We start from the raw sequence: 17184 nt of genomic DNA, 5'->3' as shown, positions 1-17184 counted from the left end.
TATCAGTCAGACTCCTGTCCAGTAAAGGTGTGTAGAGACAGTACCATTATCCCAGAGCGTGGCAGGTGCTTTATTTCAACAGGTAAGAGGAACCCTGCCAGACTTTTTCTTTTTTCCAAATCCACTGGTATCATCTGAGACACAAAAGATTTTAATCCAGCCAGGAGCTATAGGAGAGACTGACAGACCATAAACATACCCAAAAAGAGACAGCAAAAACCAAATGAAATTTTCCTACAAAAGACACGAGTTTGTACTGAGGGTATAAAACTCAAAAGAAATCAAAGTCAACCTCAGCACAAAAGAAAAACTAAACGGCTCTGTAAAAATCAACAAACAGGGGAGCCCCACAGATTTCCCAATCCTTGGTGTATAAAAAGACTTGGCAACTTTACATGAAAATATGGCTTCTTTTTTTATTATTATTAACAGTATCAAAATATTTTCCAAGGGGTATCCAGAAAACTCACAGTTAGCGGTCAGTGGGCAAGGCAAACAGAGAAGAATTAACCCTTGCCTGTGTGTGCACACAGCTGCAGTTTCTTCTTTCTCCTCCATTTGGTTGAAGATCTATCCCCCGAATCATTTCCATAGCACTGAACAGCCTCAGTGGCCAATGGTCAAATCACTGGAAGTACTGAATTGAATAAGGGACCAGGACAAAAGGAAAAACACGTTACATTTCAGACCTGTGTCCGAGAGTGGGTGAAGAAAGAAAGCGGATTCTCCTCCTGGGGAGATGAGCATTGTTTCTTTGTTTTAGAGGGAGGAGAATGCACTAAGGAGCTATGGGCTGGCATTCCTGATCTCTGAGGACGATCGGGAAAGGGGTTACTGCCCCTGTAAAGGGGACCCCCCCCCAAAAAACAAAACCAAACGGCCTCATGGAAGCCTTTTCATCTCATCCCAGCTACAGGCACCTGCTGCTGTTTGCGGATCTTGTTGAACAGTTCCATATACTGCACCATCGAGTCAGCTGGGCTGTAGATGCTGTCGTGCTTGTTGCCAAACACGGATGGGATTCCAGGAGTGTGATTCCCCATGAAGCTTTGCATGAACTCCATTAACAGGTTCCAGCAGTCATTGGCTACCACACACGGGCAGTATTCCACCTGGCAACACAAACAGCAGCGCTAAGAGATGGAGCAGTGACAGTCATGATAATGTCCCCTCCCTTTTAAATATATATCTGGTTGGCTAACAGCTCATCCAGAGCTGCTCAGCGCTTCGAAGGCAGAAGCGACATGGTTTTCCTTTCGGGGAAGACAAGAAAGAAACATTCCTTAAATCACAAGTAAAACAATGGGCCATCCTGGAGAATGCCCAAGGAAACTCTCTTCAATTGTACTTACAAAAGCCAAGCTGGGGGAGGGAGAGAGAAAGAAAAGGTTATCAGAGAGCTGCAAAAGCAGTCTCTATTAAATGGCCCCAAGCCTTGAGGGGCTACATGGCACAGTGGGTGTTAATGCACAAGCCTTTCAGCTCTGCATACCTTGGGTCGAATATCAGGATGCATCGGAAGGGCTTGGGGCTGGAATAACAAGGACGCTGGATGTCAAGAGGGAGGTGCTTTGCCTGATCCCCGGAATAAGGGCAAGGGTGCTACCTGGCAAAGCCCATTGGCAAGGGCTTCGTCTCACTAGGGCTAGGAACAGACATTGCATTTGCCCCCTGACAAGTTGTGCCTGTGCTTGTCCCGGAACAGAAATATCCTGGGATTGGTGTATTGACACATCACCCTTCTAATCAGGGTTTCGTGAGTGGCTGAATGTACCACCATTTTTTTGCCGTTGATTCAATGATGCAATCCTGGCGTAACCATTCAGGCACACTGTGGGACTACTTGACCCACGAACCTTTTAAGGGCCGTGTCCCAGGACAAAGGACATGAACCTCTGAATAATTAAACTTTGTCTTGGGATAACATGGTTTAAAATGCAATGCTTGCTCGTAGCCTAGGGCATTAGCCTCATTTTTCTCCAAAAAACATAGCTGTTCCCACAAACCTGCAAAGACAACTGCCTGTGAATGGGGATCCGATTATGACATCCTCTCCTCACCTCTCCATGGGAGCCTGGCTCCTGCTGTGTACTTTGGACGAGCTAGTCAAGTAAAGCAGGGCTGTCTGCTCAGCTGGGGCCCCATACTCAACTTAGGTACTAGACAAGCTTTCGCGCACAGGCCAGCAAAGGCTGGAGATTACTGCTCGTAGGCACCTAACCCTCACCGGTTTCCAAGGGAGCAGTTACCTAACTGTGTTTGCAGATCTGGGCCTAAATATCGGCTTCCTCTTTTTCTGTGGCATCAAAACCAAGCAATTCATTTTCAAAGGATTTTCCTGCTTCACTCGGTCCTGCTAGGGTGGTTTTTACTCATGCCTCCAATCTCCACATGAGGCCAGCCTTTACAACCCATAAATCCAATTTCCCCACCAAACACCTTGCATTCTCTTCCATGCTGCTTCATACACCCTGGCAGATCTGGAGCTAAAAATCTGTACGCCCATGGCATTGTGCTTCTACAAATTCACCTCCATCATGATGCCTAACTGGTGGGCTATGGCTGATGCTTATGACCTGAATCATTAGTCTTGCTGTCAGACAGGGAAATCACAATGCGAGGTCGAGGGACCTTTGCTACACTGTGTACTTACAAAACTTATAACAGTGGCACCCCTGATCTCTGGTTGGAGTGTCTCATGAATAGCGTCATCTCCCCACCTGAAATGCCAGGGGAACACTTGTGTTTGCAACAAGGAAACATTCCCCCTGCCACGTGGTAAATACAAACACAGGGGCGGTGTGACACTGCCCGGGCCCTGCTTGTAATTTGCCCCAAACAGGAAACATAAACACATCTGAAAAATAAATTAGACTTTTGTCTCTTTTTTTTGTAATAACCTGGAGAAGAGTTATTAGCATCTGGCTCAAATTCAGGCTTTTGAGCTTGATGGCATTCCTTTAAAATCAGATTTGTTGGTATTTTTATGATAATTGCTGCTATAGCAGCTCAAAACACAGAGAAGTTGCATAAGCACTGTCTTTTTTAGAAGAGGTTTGAATACAGCAGTGATATTTGTTAATATAGGCTGGAGAGATGATGCCCAGAGAGGACGGAGTTTCCGCTTATCTTTGATTAATCCATTTCCCCCGATCTTTGATTAATCCATTTCCCCCCTTGTTCAACTGTCTCCATGCAATGGGCAAGCAGAGCCCCACTGTGTGCAGTCAGCAGCCTTTTTGCAAATTGGGCCTAGCAACTCAGAGAAACACACAAGACGCCCGTTCCAAACACGTGGATCTCCAGGCTCGCTCACGTACGCTGCTAGCCAGCAGCACAGGTACAACACCATGTATCCCAACCCCCATTCTTTTTGCCTTAATCATATCCTTCCTCCAAAAGGCCCTACTGCTAACACTTAGGCACCCAAATTTCAAGCTTATGTGCAGGCCCAGTAAATCAGTGGGCTTACTCCCATGTTTTACAGCTACACAAAGGCAAAATTAGGACCCATACTTCCAGGGCTTCAGCTATAAGTAACCTTCCCATACTGAAACTCTACAAAGATGAAAGTCTATGTAGGCATTCAGCAAACCATTTGTCCACCTTCTTAACTTTAATGAGAGGTTTATTTGCATTGAAGCCAAGGAGACTTAAAATTGGTGGTTGAATGGTTTCCCGAATCAGTGCCCCTTCCTGTATGCAGGCTGAGCCAGTCAATTCCTCGCCTGTCCTACATTTCAAATGCTGCGAAGAACAGCCTTACCTCCACAGATATGCCACGGGCACTGGGCCCCATGGTTACAGTGCCCACCTTCACCAAGAAGTCACAGTACTGGTACCGCGTTCCCCGGCTCTCTATCTTGTTTGCCTTGGCATTTTGGAAGAAGCCTTTCAGTTTCACCATAAGGATGTCAAAGTTGGCATCTGCTATGAGGCAGGGGCCATTCTCAAAGAGAGCAAAACAGCTGAGGGGATATTCGGAGTTATGCATCACATACATCAGCTTGCCAGCCTGCCCTGAAAGAAGAGCAACAGGGTTTTAGCTGTAAAACAACACTCCTCTCCTGCAGGTTGTCAAGAAGCATCTCTTAGCTTTTCCTTTGTCCTCATCTACCCTCTGTTATTTCTACTGCAAAACTCATGACATTCTTTATTAATGCTTATGTTCTGCACACTGGATGTGTAGATTTTTTTTGATTTAGCACAGAACAAAGCATTCTTCCTATTTATAGTAACGCTGCTACAATCCCAGAGTATAGTCTGATCCACCATGCTATTCTGGGGTATTTCTGGGAGGTGCTTAAACCAAGAGATAGCCTTTTAAATAGATGACTGCAAGCAGGACTTCCCTCCACTTATAAGACAAAAAAAGACCTGCTACTTTTCTTCTACATTCATGGCTTTGAAGTGATCAGCAAAACCCAGCAGCAGGACAAGGTTTCCAGAAGTACTTTGAGCTGCAGAGCCCAGTATTAACAGCGATCTCTGAGTAGGCAACAGCAAAGCCAAGCAAATTCAGACCCTAGGTAGCAAGATAGCTATACAGGCTCAGCAGTGACCTCTGGAGATAATTATAGGAGAGCTGTAGACTCTCTATAGTCAAGGTTGAGACTGGCTGTTTGAGTCTTTTTTTTTTCTCCAAGTGCTCTAAACTCCACATGCTTATCCAGATGGTCCTGAAAATGTCTGTGTGGAGAAGATCCAGGGTAGGTTTAGTGGTACAGATTTGTGGTTGACTGAGAAAAAAAGGGCAACTTTCAATGCTGACACTCACCAGCATGTTCAAAGGGGCTTCTGAACATCAGAAAAGGTGCTCAGACTAGAAACCCCTGTTCTAAAGAGTGGCCTGAGATCAACAGTGATGAATGCAGTGCCAGGATGCTGTCATCAGCCAGAAGAGAAACTTCTGCATGTTTCTCAAGAGAAATCAGCACACACACACACACACACACACACACACACACACACACACACACACACACACACACACACACACACACACGCACAAATATCACATTTCAAGCTTTCTAGAATAACGCATCCAATTGACACCAAGAAGAGGTTTCTCTCCTCAAACCCCTTTAGTTTTTTTGGACAGGGGAAAAAGACCAGCTTCAAAGGCAATGTCTGATACTGGAAGCATTTTACTCATGTGGTGCTTTTTTAAAAAAGTCATCACAAACCGCAATGGTTGACCCCTGCACCATAAACTCCTCTAGGAAAAAAACGAGCAGTGCACACACTGCAACAAACCTCTAGAAAATGATGTTCTAGCCCAAAAGACGTTTATTTGCAAATCTTTTTCACTCCAGTTAAAATGGAAATTCTGTAACCTTAGCTGAGACGGCACTGCCAGCCCAGGATGTTATTGCTGGGGGGGCACCAGGCCTGTGGGCAGTGTTAGTGGTGCAGGCTGGAGTCCAGGGATACCTCAGATATAGCCTCTCTGAGTCAGCAGTGCTCAATCTTTTGGCCACATGGGCCAGGTGAGTCATGTGGAGTGGATCTGTGGGCCAAATTGGGCCCTGGGCGCCTGGTCTGGGCTCTGTGCCACCTCTCCTTGGCCCTATGCACCTGAATTGGCTGCCATACTGCCTCCCCTGCCCTACACACCTGATCTAGCACGCAGGGCCACACTATCCAGCCCACAGGGCTCCTCAAGGGTCTGGAAATTTGGCAGCAGGGTTGCTCCCCCACCACCAAATTTTTGGACCCGTGGGCAAGGTTCTTTGGGTAGATGTGATATATTTTATTAGGCCAACGGAGTAGTTGGAAAAAAGTTCTTGGCAAGCTTTCGGCCGCAATCACCCTTTGTTAAGCATAGGGAGTCTCTGCCTGACGAAGGGAGACTGTGCCCGAAAGCTTGCCAAGAACTTTTTTCCAACTACTCAGTTGGTCTAATAAAAGATATCACATCTACTCAAAGAACCTTGCCTACCTAGGTCCTTGGACCAACACGGCTACAACCAAAAACCCAGAAACCTGGACCTGTGGGGAACTTTGTGGGCTGAATGACATGGCTCCACAGGCCAGAACTGGCCTACAGACCAGGGGGTCAAACACCCCTGCTCTAAGTTGATTTGAATGAAGTTGCTCTAAAACCACAAATCTAGTAAGACTGTCTTAAAAACTGGTATTCTACAACAAGCCCTGGGACAGACAGTGGAAGGGAGAAAGAGAACAGTGATGAATGGATCAATTCACACCTCGGCCCAGGTTGTATTCAACTCCAGTTATTTAAGAACTTGTTTTGATGAATGAGGTCACTTCACACCTCCGTGATTCTCAGCACAAGAAGGAAAAGTCTATGATCTCAATGCAGCTGTAAGCCATCCCTGTGGCAGCAAATACAGCTGTCCCTGGCCCAAGGGAGAGCAAGGGTGATGCATGCAGATAAACGGGAGAGTATAATGTGGCACATTTACACATTCCCTGCATCTGCTTATTGTAGAGCAGCTGTGCCTGAAGCATAATTGCAGTATACCCCAGGAGGTCTTGCCAGCCAGAAGAGACAGGCTGTGAGGCACGGCAGACGTGTCCTTAGCTCTGCATTTCCTGGTTTTCCCAGGTTTAAGTACAGATGCATTCTGGAAGGTGTGAGGCACCCTAGCTCTGCAATAACAACGCTGTAGAGAAGTGAACAATACCATGCATTTACGATCACCTGTCTTCTAAGGCTCCTAAAGTGTTTCCAACCTGGAATTAAATCCTCCAACCCCATATGAGGTGGGTCAGGATTGCTATTTCATTTTAGAAGGGGGGGAAAAAAAACCACAGAGGCACAAAGATTAACCATACCTCACCCAGAATCACACCCAGGTCAGAGAACAGACCTCAGGTCTCTCTCCTACCTGGAGGGCAAAAGTTTTACCAGGAGTCAACAGCCACAAAAGTGAATGCAGAGCTCCATGCCATCAGCCCTATCAGAATGGCCCACATTGTGGGGACATAGCTGCTAAAGCTGGGGCAGGCAAAGTCCGGTGGATCAAGCCTGCAGCAGACTTAATTTCCCAGCAGCCCCTGCATGCATCACTGCAGCCATGGAGACCCCAGCAGGGCAGGACTGTGACAGCATGGGGCCAGGGTTTCCACGGAGACTGGCCCCAGCAGCGCTGGCAGAGAGCGGGGCTGGGTAGGGAGCTGCTCCGGGGCCGGGATCTTGAGCCAGCGACAGCGTGGTCCAGGGCTGGGACAAAACTATGACCTGCTGCCCTTATGCCCTGGGCAGGGGCGTGCAGGCAGCGGATCGCGGCTCTGCCCTGGCTCTGGACCACGCTGTCGCTGGCTCAAGATCCCGGCCCCGGAGCAGCTCCCTACCCAGCCCCGCTCTCTGCCAGCGCTGCTGGGGCCAGTCTCTATGGAAACCCTGGCCCCACGCTGTCAGGATGCCACTGCTGCTGGGTAATGGAGTCCAGCCACCAGCTGGGTCCACCATTTTGCTCACCCCTATGCTAATGGGACCACAGCAGCCAGGAGGCAGCATGGGCCTGTCCATATAAGCCTTTGTTAGCTGTTAAATAGCAGCCTTCTGTCTGCCCAAGAGATGAATTCACTCTGCCGGCAAAAGAAAAAGATTTTGATTCCACATAGCAGCTTTGAGTGGGGGCACGCTTACGGAAGGTAGAACTGAATCCCGCTAGCAAGATTATACAGCATAGACTGGGCTTGTCAGACCAGCTCTTCCTTCCTACCGCTAGTTCAATCCAGTTCAGTAGCACCATGCTGGGGAGACGACTGGAGAGAAGAAAGGTATAAACAGGAGAAAGAAGAGGCCTCAGAGCTGGCTTTAGCACTCCCAGCTAGAACAATAAGAGGACAATAATTTAACTCATTACGAGAGCAGAGTTCAACCCAACCAGAGCTACCAGCTACTGCAGCCAATATAAGGTTCTCTGCAAAGCATTTCACTCAGATAGTGAAGCGACAGGCTGACCTTGGTTGCCCATGGTGGAGGCAGCTGTGTGGTAGGTCTCACAGTCGACACAAAACGTTCCTTGTTTCTCTGCTCCGAGCAGCTCCAGTTTCCTCGTTAGGATTTCAACCGTCTGTTGGACACTCTTCCCCTCTGCCACTGGCATCTGAGATACACTGTCGAAGAGGAGTTACAGAAAAGAGTCAATAACCATAGATACCAAGACACCTTAACCAAGGCAGAATGCAATACAGCCAGACAACAGCGTTTTGCATCTAGAACAGAGATTAAAAGCCGACACGTGATGACCATTTGCTTTGTAAAGCATTTGGACGGTACTGTCAGCATCACTTCCATCTATCTTATCTGCTCACACTAGTGATTCTCAGCCAGGGTGCCAGGGTACCCTGGGGTACCCTGAGATCTTTCCACATAATGTTAGCACAGTTGGTTATACAAACCCAAAGATTTCAAACAGGCTTCCATAGCTGAGGGCTTTCTGAGTGCTTTACATTGGAAAAACTGCTCTATTATTTTCCCATGTTCAAGAAATGAAAACTAAGAGGCGGCACTTTCTAATGGGCACCTCTAATTCATCCAGGGATGCCTTGAGTCTAAAAAGAATGAGAACTGCTGCTCTCGGCTTTTCAGGGCAAGGACGATGCTACTCAGTGCCTCGTTCACGTTTGGGCCTGAAGCATTACAGTAATAAACACGACTAGCAAAAGTAACTAACACATCTAAAGGCTGTAAAAGGACTGCTGTGATCATGTAATCTGGCTTTTTATGTAACACAGGTCACAGAACCTTACCCGGTAACTTCTACCTTGCTCAACGACAGCAGCAGTTCCCAAACTAGGGGCTGTGAGGCCTTGGCATGGGGTCTGCCGGTGGTCCACACACACTGCTAGGTCCCACATACTTTTCTCATGCTTCCAGTGAAACGTCTGATGATAAACCTGCACTGCTAGCTTGTGAGAGAAATGGAGGATGGACTGCTCCGTGAGTACAAAGCCCCAAGCTAGATAGCGGGTCTTTTACAAAGATGTCCTGTCTCAGGTTAGAGACAGGTCCACAGAAGAAACCCTCGCTTCCAAAAGCGGGCAGGCACACCCAAAAGCCCCACGTCTGGCATTTTCAGTCCACTCCATGTCAACCCTGTTCTCCACAACCCAGAAAGCCCTACAGACAATGGCTATTTGCCCTGCACAAAGTGCCACAGCGACAGCCCGATGCCATTCCTGCCGCCCCTATAAACATAGGATGAGCATCGCAAGGAAGAAGCCTCGGCCAGGCAGGACTCGGCCAGGCTTTGCACCCGGCATCTGCCCTGTTCCGGTGACAACAGCAGACACCCAGAGCACGACTTTGTCCCCAAGGCCCTTTTGCTTTTTTGCCGAGAAGGGGACCCTGCGTCTCTGTTCTGATACAGCGGCACCTCCGTGCCCCTGACGCCTGGTGCCATCACGGCCCTGTATTTGCAGCTGCGACGCTGACCTGGCTTGATCCAGCCTGATCTCTTGTCAGTCCCTCCCAACCCTGCCTACCTCCCAGCCCCTTGCTCACCAGGGGCCTCATCCCACTCCTCACCGCCTGCTCCCGGTGGTGATACAGCAGGCGGGTGCCGAGTGGGGCCTGGATCTTCAGGCCCCAGTGCATTGAGGGGCAGCTCAACCTGCACCCCCCCACCATGGGGGGACCTCACCTGCCTTCGCCCCTTTGCTCCCTGCAAGCCCCCCCCCCCCAGCCCGCACACACCCAGGGCCATGCCAGGTGACCCCCATGCTGGGCCCAGCGCTCCCGGCCAAAAGCCGAGTAGGAAATGATGTCAGGCGGCCAGAAGTGGGTGGGGAGGCCGAGCTACGGTGCTGGGAGGGGATGGAGGGGGGGGCAGGAGACGGGGGGCAACCCGCTGCTGATGCGGGCAAGCGCGGGTTCCTCCGCCGCTGATCCGGGAGCACGTGGGCAGCGGACAGACAAGCAGCTGCCCTTCACACGCGGTTCAGTAGCTCACACCCGTCCCAGCTCTGGCCTACACACATCAGCCCCGTCTGCCCCTCGTAAAAAACAAAAAAAAAGAATGAAAAAAGAAAAGAAAGTAAAAATTGGGCGGCGGCGCCTTTAAGAGCGAACGTTCGGACACGCCTGTCGGAACGTTGAGAGTCGCAACGTTCCATCCGCGCCTGCGCGCCGCGCTGCTCCCCCCGCCCACGTGTGCGCGGATCGCCATGCCGAAGGCCAAGCGGGCCAAGGGGAGCGCGGGGCCGGGGGAGGCGGTGCGGAGCCTGCCCCTGGCCGAGCAGATCCTGCAGGGCCAGGCGGTGCGGCCCAGCCGGAGGACGAAGAGGCGCGGCGCGGCCGCGGAGGCGGAGGACGAGTATGTGGACGAGAAGCTGTCGCGGAAGATCCTGGAGCAGGCGCGGATCCAGCAGGAGGAGCTGGAGGCCGAGCACTGCCCGGGCCGGGGAGCCGAGCCGCCGAGGAAGACCACGGTGTTGGGTGAGCGGGGCGGGGGAGTAGCTGAGAAGAGAGGTCATCCCGATCTCCTTCGATCCCCCCCACCCTGACCGCCGAGGGCAGGTCGTGGCGCTGGCAGGGGGCACGGTTCTGGCTTCCAGGGGAGAGGAGGGCAAACCCTACACCACCCCGCGCTGTCCCAGACGTGCCTTCTCGTCCCTTTTGATCCATGCTCTGTCCCTATAGTGTCTGATCACCTTTCAGAGACGTTTAGGGCTGGAAGGGATCTCGTGGGATCATCGGGTTCAGCCCACTCTGCTCTGGCAGGAAAGACATTGTATTTAGTCTTATTTTCACCCTTCCCACAAACGCAGGTCTCAGCCCCCTGTGGGTCTTGTCTTCTGAGCAGCACACTGCAGAGGTAGAGAAGTCCTGCAAGAAATCTGTAGCTGAGTCAGGACTGAATCCCTGCTTCTTGATGTCCAGTCCCTGGCTTTATTCACTGGGTCCTTGAACGTGAAATTCTCCCTGCCCTAAATCATCATAGGTTGTTCCTGTGTATTGATAAACAGCAGCTGACCTAGGGCATGGATGGGATGAATTCCCACTGGGATTGATTGATCAAGCCTGCTCCTTAAAGACAAAAGGGGCGAGCTGTGGTGTTATATTCCATTTTAATAACATAAACAGGGAGTAGGGAGGGTCAGACATGGACCAGACACCCCTCAGTACTTCTGCTACGATTGAGATCGTTCCCTACGTCAGACTCCCTTCTAGCCAAGCTCTGTAGCAGCCTGCATACGTGTTACTGCTTAGCTAGCAAGTCAGCCTGTTTTTGTCACTGTAGATGGTATTGCTGTGCGGTCAAACCTAGCAGATCGAGCTGACTGGATGTCTTTCTGTCATACTAGTGATGTTTTGGACTAGGGCCATTGCTAGGCCAGGATGCTGTAGCTGTGGGACAAACACGTTCACTGCAAATACTGACATTCTCCAGCCTCTCAACAAAGAGCACTGGAAAGAAATTATTTAGATTCTACCGTGGGAACTTGCTTGATGTATATGTGGCCGTTAAAAAGCATAGGATCATAGAACATTAAAGTTGGAAGGGACCTCAGGAGGTCATCTAATCCTGCCCCCTGCTCAGAGCAGCACCTGTCAACCTAAAGTAATCCTCGGACATTGGAAATCTGAAAACCTTTTATTTGCTGTTACCTGGAACATCTAAGCTAACTGAAAGACCAAAGAGAAATATTATATCTTATATATTAAAGTTGATGGGACTGCTCTCATGTGTGATGTCAAAGGTGTGTGTGAATGCATGGACCTGTAAGCTCAGCCCCTGAGGCAGCTTTCCCTGTGTCTGTGGGCATCCATCCTCAAACAAGGTTTGGGGGGTAAAAAAGTGTTTAAAAATAGGGCAGTGTTATTGCAAAGCCACAAGAAAAGCAGGGGGAACGCGGGCGCAGAGGTAGGATTGGGAGCTGCTTATAACTCTCTAATCATTAGAACTTCAGATTGGCAGCGTCTCTCTCTCAATGATGATGTTGCAGTTCAGATGTGCTCTGTTTAATCAAATGTGGGTGGCAGTCCTCACTGTGTCTTCAGCCAAGGCCTGGCAGTCTCTGGTTCCCATCCCCTTGGGCTGTTAGACTTCTTCGCATTGACCTCAAACTACTCATCACTATAGAAGAGGTGATGAGAGACTATGGTATGGAGAGCTAACTGGTACAGCACAGAGGTGCTTAGTTTTCCAGTTTGTCCAAGCCTAACCGTGCCTTGTTTGGTTCAGGATCTGCATCTCGTGATGGGGATTCCGATGCAGAGGACGATGACGAGTGGCCCACGCTGGAGAAAGCCACATCCATGGAGAAGGAGGAGTATTGTGAAGAGGTGACGGTGAACCCTGAGGATGAGAGAGCCATCGAGATGTTCATGAACATGAATCCACCGTTAAGGTAGAAGATGAGCCTCTGAGCTGCAGTGTGGCACTTCTGAGCAGCGGGCAGTATCTTCTGCCACCGTGCGGCACTGGAATAGGGTTAACATTTCATGGAAGCGCATGGATGGGGGTGGCTGCCTAAAGTGCTGTTCCCCACCTGTCGTTGGGGAAACTGAGGCATGGAGAATTGACTTGTTCAAACTCGTAAAGGAAGTCTGAGGGAGGGCTAGGAACAGAGCCCAGGAGTCCTGATGGCCCCTTTCTGGGTGCCAAGCAGCAGATAGTACTCCATTTTCGAGAACTGATGCATGTGTGGCACTAACTCCCTGTTCCTAAATACTGTGTGCAGTACCTGAGATCAGGGCCCAGTTGTTATTGGGCAGTAGGCAATCCCAGCCCCAAGATCTGGCAGTCTGAAAAGTTAAGACATGTAAAGCATAGAGGGGGAAACAAGTACAGATTCAGGAACTGACTTGCGCATGGTCCACAGTAGCCCTGTAGCAGATCTTAGACTAGAACTGGGGTCTCCTGAAACCTAGTCTGGGGCTCAGTGCACTAGAGCAGGGGTGGTCAGCTTGTTGTGACATGTGTAGCCTCTGTTTGTGGCCGGCAGCAGATTGGGGAGGGAGCAGAAAGCAGAGCAGCAGGTTGGACAGGAGAGGAGAATTGAAGTGGCACCTGGAAAGGTGCAGGGTTTAAGCTGTGCCATGCATGCCAAAATGGTTGTCCCCCACTGCACTAGCCTATTCTGCCTTGACAAAGAGCTGGCTTCTTGCATCCATTTCCAGAGCTAATTCCAACTTGTTTTCTTTCTCTGTGTTTGCCAGGAGAACCCTAGCTGATATCATCATGGAGAAGATTACGGAGAAGCAGACAGAGGTGGAGACGGTTATGTCAGAAATATCAGGCCTCCCCATGCCCCAGCTTGACCCCCGGGTGCTGGAGGTTTACAAGGGTGTCAGAGAAGTAAGAGTTGTTATATAGCATAGACCAGTATAACTAATATAAACCAGACCCAACGGCCGTTGTGGCTGATATTCTCTGTCGTGGTGGCTTGTGATGAAAAAGTCTCTTTACTTGCTACAGACATGGCCATTTACTTGCTACAGCCTCTTCTGGGACGGCTGTTACAGTGCTGTGTAGCACTTCAGAGTAATTCAGAAGACCGTGAATTCTGCAGATGCTCCCCTTCCATCATAACTGCTCTAGGCAAATATATTGATTTAGGGCTTTGTGTTGAGAGGCTTTTTACTGCTGAGCTGGCGGTAAGTTAACAGATTCTGGAGCTAATGCTAAAATTCTTTCATGACGAGGAGCCTGGAAAAGTTTGTAAGTGGAGGAGAGTTTCAGTACAATTAGTGTAGACCAGCATTGATGCCATGTCTTCACGCTTTTCTGAGTGTTCTCTTGTGCTCTTTCTTCCCAAATAGAACCACAGCTGTTCACCTAGCACTTCTCACTGAAGGAGTGGGAAGTACTTTTCAAATATTACATCCTCCAGACTACTGTGTCTGGAGTTGGCAAGGTGCCCTAGCCCTTTAACAACCATTCACTCTTAGTTGCTCGGTCTTTCTCAGGGTGACACATTCAATTAGTAACAGACTGTGGAAAGCGTGTGTAGCAGTTCCTTATCCTAACCGCTAGTATTCACTCGCTTTTTTAAGGTGCTGTCCAAGTACAGGAGCGGCAAACTCCCCAAGGCATTTAAGATTATCCCTGCTCTGTCTAACTGGGAGCAGATCCTGTACATTACAGAGCCAGAAACGTGGACAGCAGCTGCCATGTATCAGGCAACCAGGTAAGATGCAATCACTTTGCCTTTGAAAAGCTGGCTGATTTGGTGCATTTACAGCAGAAGCGTCCATCAGTGGATAATAACTGGTGACAAACCATTATACATGTCATGGGAGATGGGTGAAGCTCAGATGATTGCTTGGGTGCACTGAAGTGTCTGGAATGGAGGGTGAGCATTCAGTTATTCCCCACACCCTTGTTCCTGCCAGGATTTTCTCATCTAACCTGAAGGAGAGGATGGCCCAGCGGTTCTATAACCTGGTGCTGCTCCCTCGCGTGAGGGATGACATTGCTGAATACAAACGCCTCAACTTCCACCTTTACATGGCTTTGAAGAAGGCCTTGTTCAAGCCAGGTGCCTGGTTCAAAGGTAAAAGGAAACTGAGGTGGAGGAGGGGCTGGTCTGACTTTCAACACAGCTACCTCATGCAGAAAGGCAGGGGCTGGGCTCTCTGCGTGTTCCTTGTTCCCCAGTGTCATTAGAAATGGTGTGGGAGAGACCTGGGCGAAGGACTCGGTATTTTCCTGTTGTCTTTGGCCTCATGGAAACAATATTTTTTATCCATGGCACAGCCAAGTTCTGCACATGGTGACCCCAGGTGTGCTTGAGAGTTAAAAAGAGGGAGGAATATGAACATAAGTATAAGATAGGAACAAGAAAGTAAGAGGTAGAAGGGCTTTCTGGGTGCAGAAGAGAAGACTCTTGAACCAGCAGCTACCAGATCACAGTATTCCATCACCAAAATTTAATTGGCATCCCAGATTATTCAAGTGCCCTCAAAAAAAAAAAAAAAAAAAAAGACAGAACAAGCCCTCCAGTTCTGTCGGGGTGGGCTCTGCCTCCAGCAGGCTCTCAATTAGTTAGAGGTTGGGTCTGGTTCTACCTTCCTGTCTGTCGATGAATAGAATGTGGCTGGTGCTAAGGGAGTACCAGGGCAGAGAGGAATGAGACCACGTTGTGGCTCCAGCCGCGTTCGATCTGTCCCATGTCCAGAGTGGATGCCCAGGCAGGAGGCGCTGACATCTTACTGAGATCTCATTCTTGTGGCTTGGACAGGCACACAGATTGGGAGTAGGAGGGTGGGGGAAACCAAACTGGCTGGAGCCTGAGGCTGAGAGTCCCCCAGCTCCATGAATAATGTGTTTTAACTCTTCCTCCATGCCCATTCCAGGGATCCTGATTCCCCTGTGCGAGTCGGGGACATGCACGCTGCGGGAAGCCATCATTATAGGGAGCATCCTCACCAAGTGCTCCATCCCCGTGCTTCACTCCAGGTACCGTGGGGCTGGCCGGGCTGTCTGCTGGGCACATGAAGAAATGGGGATGGACACGTTCTGCCCAGGGAATCCTGTAGCAATGCCAGGGACCTGCCAGAAGCTGTACCTGGCTTTCCAATCATAGGGATTGGAAAGGCCTCCTAGCTCCCACCTGCCCTAGGGTTGGGTGGGTCCTTCCAGGGCTGTATCCCATCCCACCACTTCCCAGGAGACCCCCATCACCATTCTAAAAGCTCACCTTGCTGGAGATCTCTTTGTATCAGGAGGCACCCTTAAGCTACAGCCACACTTTTCCCTAGCTCAGCACATCACCAGCCATCTTTGCAGTGTTTGCAAGTATGTCGCATACTTGCTGCTTTCTCATTTAGTGCCCAGTCCATTGGGAGTGGCGGAAGTGAGCAGTAGGCAAGACCAGGCTGTTACAGTTACTTTTGCTGCCAGCTCTCCCAGAGTACAGGATCAGGGAGGGGTCAGTCTGCATAGTGGCAGGGCACACAGCGAGACTGTCCATTACTTCAGAGCAGGGTGGCATGTACCCCATACCCAGCTATGTGGCCTTGTGGGAATATGTGCTTATTAGCTGGGATGGGAAGGAAGAAGGGGACTTCCCACTCCAGTGCCCTTGTAGGCAATGCCCCTGTGTGGCTCCCTGGGTCTTCTGGAGGTTAAGGGAGTTATGGGGAATGGCTAGCTGTGCATGGGCTCATGCCCAGCTCTGGAATAGAGGGGTAGGGACAGCCTCCATCCCATGGGGCAGATCTCTTCAGGTTTGACAGGCACCTGCCTCAGGCCTACATACTTCTCCATGCACACATGGACTCCGCTGTCCCCTTGCAGTGCGGCCATGCTGAAGATCGCCGAGATGGAGTACAGTGGCGCCAACAGCATCTTCCTGCGCCTCCTCATCGACAAGAAGTACGCGCTGCCCTTCCGCGTGGTGGATGCCCTGGTCTTTCACTTCCTGGGCTTCCGCAGGGACCAGCGCACCCTGCCCGTGCTGTGGCACCAGTGCTTCCTGACCTTCGTCCAGCGCTACAAGGAGGACCTGTCCTCGGAGCAGAAGGAGTCCCTGCTGGAGCTGCTGAAGTTCCACTGCCACCCGCAGATATCACCTGAGATCAGGAGAGAGCTGGTGAACTCCAAGACTCGGGATGTGGAAGGGCTGCAGCCGATGGCGATGGAGTGACAGGGGACAACAGCAGGGAGGCAGAGACTCCTTCCATCAGTAAAAAGCTGCAGCCCGGGGCTGTCTTATTGCTCATCCCTTGCTGGAGAATCTACATGGATGAGAGTGAGAGGCCCTGCTTGGGAGCTAAACCTTTAGACTCAGCTTGGGAGTGTACATCTGCCACTGGGATCCCAAGACTGTCTCTCTTGCCCAGCAGATGAGAACAGGCTGGGTTCTCTCCATCTGGGCTTACCCTCCCCTCCTTCCAGCTTGAGTGGTGGAAGCTGCCTGCTTCAGGTCTGAGCAGTGCTGATAATCATGCTCTTCTTGACCTGATGCCAGCAGTGTGGCACTGTGGGGAGGGCATAGGAATCTGACCTGTTTCTGTGTCTGAGAATAAAACCTGTTCCCTGTACCTTCTGAATGTGCTGTAACATCTGCTAGAACTAAAAAGGCCCCTTTTTAAGGTCCTTGCTGCTGCTGCTGCTGCTGGTCATACCCTGTGGCAGGGAGCCGTCTCCTTTCAGAAGAGCTTTTTGTGGGGTCACCGACAGCATGTGTGGTGTCCCATCCCCTGTCCTGCCAGCATAGCCAACCTTTGCATGCTTCCTAAAGAACCCTCTCCCCTTT

The 17184-nt window shown here is 50.3% G+C and overlaps 2 protein-coding genes across 6 annotated transcripts; one reads left to right on the top strand and one right to left on the bottom strand.

Annotated features, from left to right (window-relative positions):
* Positions 1–365: 365 nt before the first annotated feature.
* MED20 (mediator complex subunit 20) lies at positions 366–9718 on the bottom strand. Of its 5 annotated transcripts, XM_025205845.1 has the most exons (5): positions 9686–9718; positions 7937–8091; positions 3767–4020; positions 921–1112; positions 366–637 (listed from the first exon to the last, which is right to left on the bottom strand). In XM_025205845.1, exons 1-5 carry the CDS (start codon positions 9697–9699, stop codon positions 626–628), a joined length of 627 nt encoding a protein of 208 aa, XP_025061630.1. In that variant the 5' UTR covers positions 9700–9718; the 3' UTR covers positions 366–625. The 5 variants fall into 5 exon arrangements, with proteins under 5 accessions (XP_025061630.1, XP_025061632.1, XP_006025107.1 ...); XM_006025045.3 differs by lacking the exon at positions 9686–9718 and adding an exon at positions 9482–9621 and having other exon boundaries at positions 376–1112; XM_025205846.1 differs by lacking the exon at positions 9686–9718 and adding an exon at positions 8728–9095 and having other exon boundaries at positions 376–1112.
* A 14-nt stretch (positions 9719–9732) lies between these two features.
* Positions 9733–16974, top strand: BYSL (bystin like). The gene is made up of 7 exons (XM_006025101.3): positions 9733–10414; positions 12165–12330; positions 13142–13280; positions 13979–14112; positions 14318–14478; positions 15281–15383; positions 16224–16974. The coding sequence occupies exons 1-7, from the start codon at positions 10144–10146 to the stop codon at positions 16570–16572; spliced, it is 1323 nt and encodes a 440-aa protein (XP_006025163.1). The 5' UTR covers positions 9733–10143; the 3' UTR covers positions 16573–16974.
* The last annotated feature ends 210 nt before the right edge of the window (positions 16975–17184 follow it).

This window comes from Alligator sinensis, unplaced genomic scaffold, assembly GCF_000455745.1.
Source record: "Alligator sinensis unplaced genomic scaffold, ASM45574v1 scaffold872_2, whole genome shotgun sequence".
Lineage (NCBI taxonomy): Eukaryota > Metazoa > Chordata > Crocodylia > Alligatoridae > Alligator > Alligator sinensis.
Note: the sequence above shows the minus strand (reverse complement) of the source record. Positions and strands in the feature narration are given on the sequence as shown.

Bases quoted from the DNA above. Each gene is read 5' to 3' on its own strand.
- MED20 (XM_006025044.3), bottom strand. The intron at 4,021-7,936 runs GTCAGCCTGTCG...CTCTTCTTTCAG, and splicing joins CTCCACCATGGGCAACCAAG to GGCAGGCTGGCAAGCTGATG. The intron at 1,113-3,766 runs GTAAGGCTGTTC...TTGTGTTGCCAG, and splicing joins CCCGTGGCATATCTGTGGAG to GTGGAATACTGCCCGTGTGT.
- BYSL (XM_006025101.3), top strand. From the start codon at position 10,144: ATGCCGAAGGCCAAGCGGGCCAAGGGGAGCGCGGGGCCGGGGGAGGCG. The intron at 10,415-12,164 runs GTGAGCGGGGCG...TGTTTGGTTCAG, and splicing joins GAGGAAGACCACGGTGTTGG to GATCTGCATCTCGTGATGGG. The intron at 13,281-13,978 runs GTAAGAGTTGTT...CGCTTTTTTAAG, and splicing joins TTTACAAGGGTGTCAGAGAA to GTGCTGTCCAAGTACAGGAG.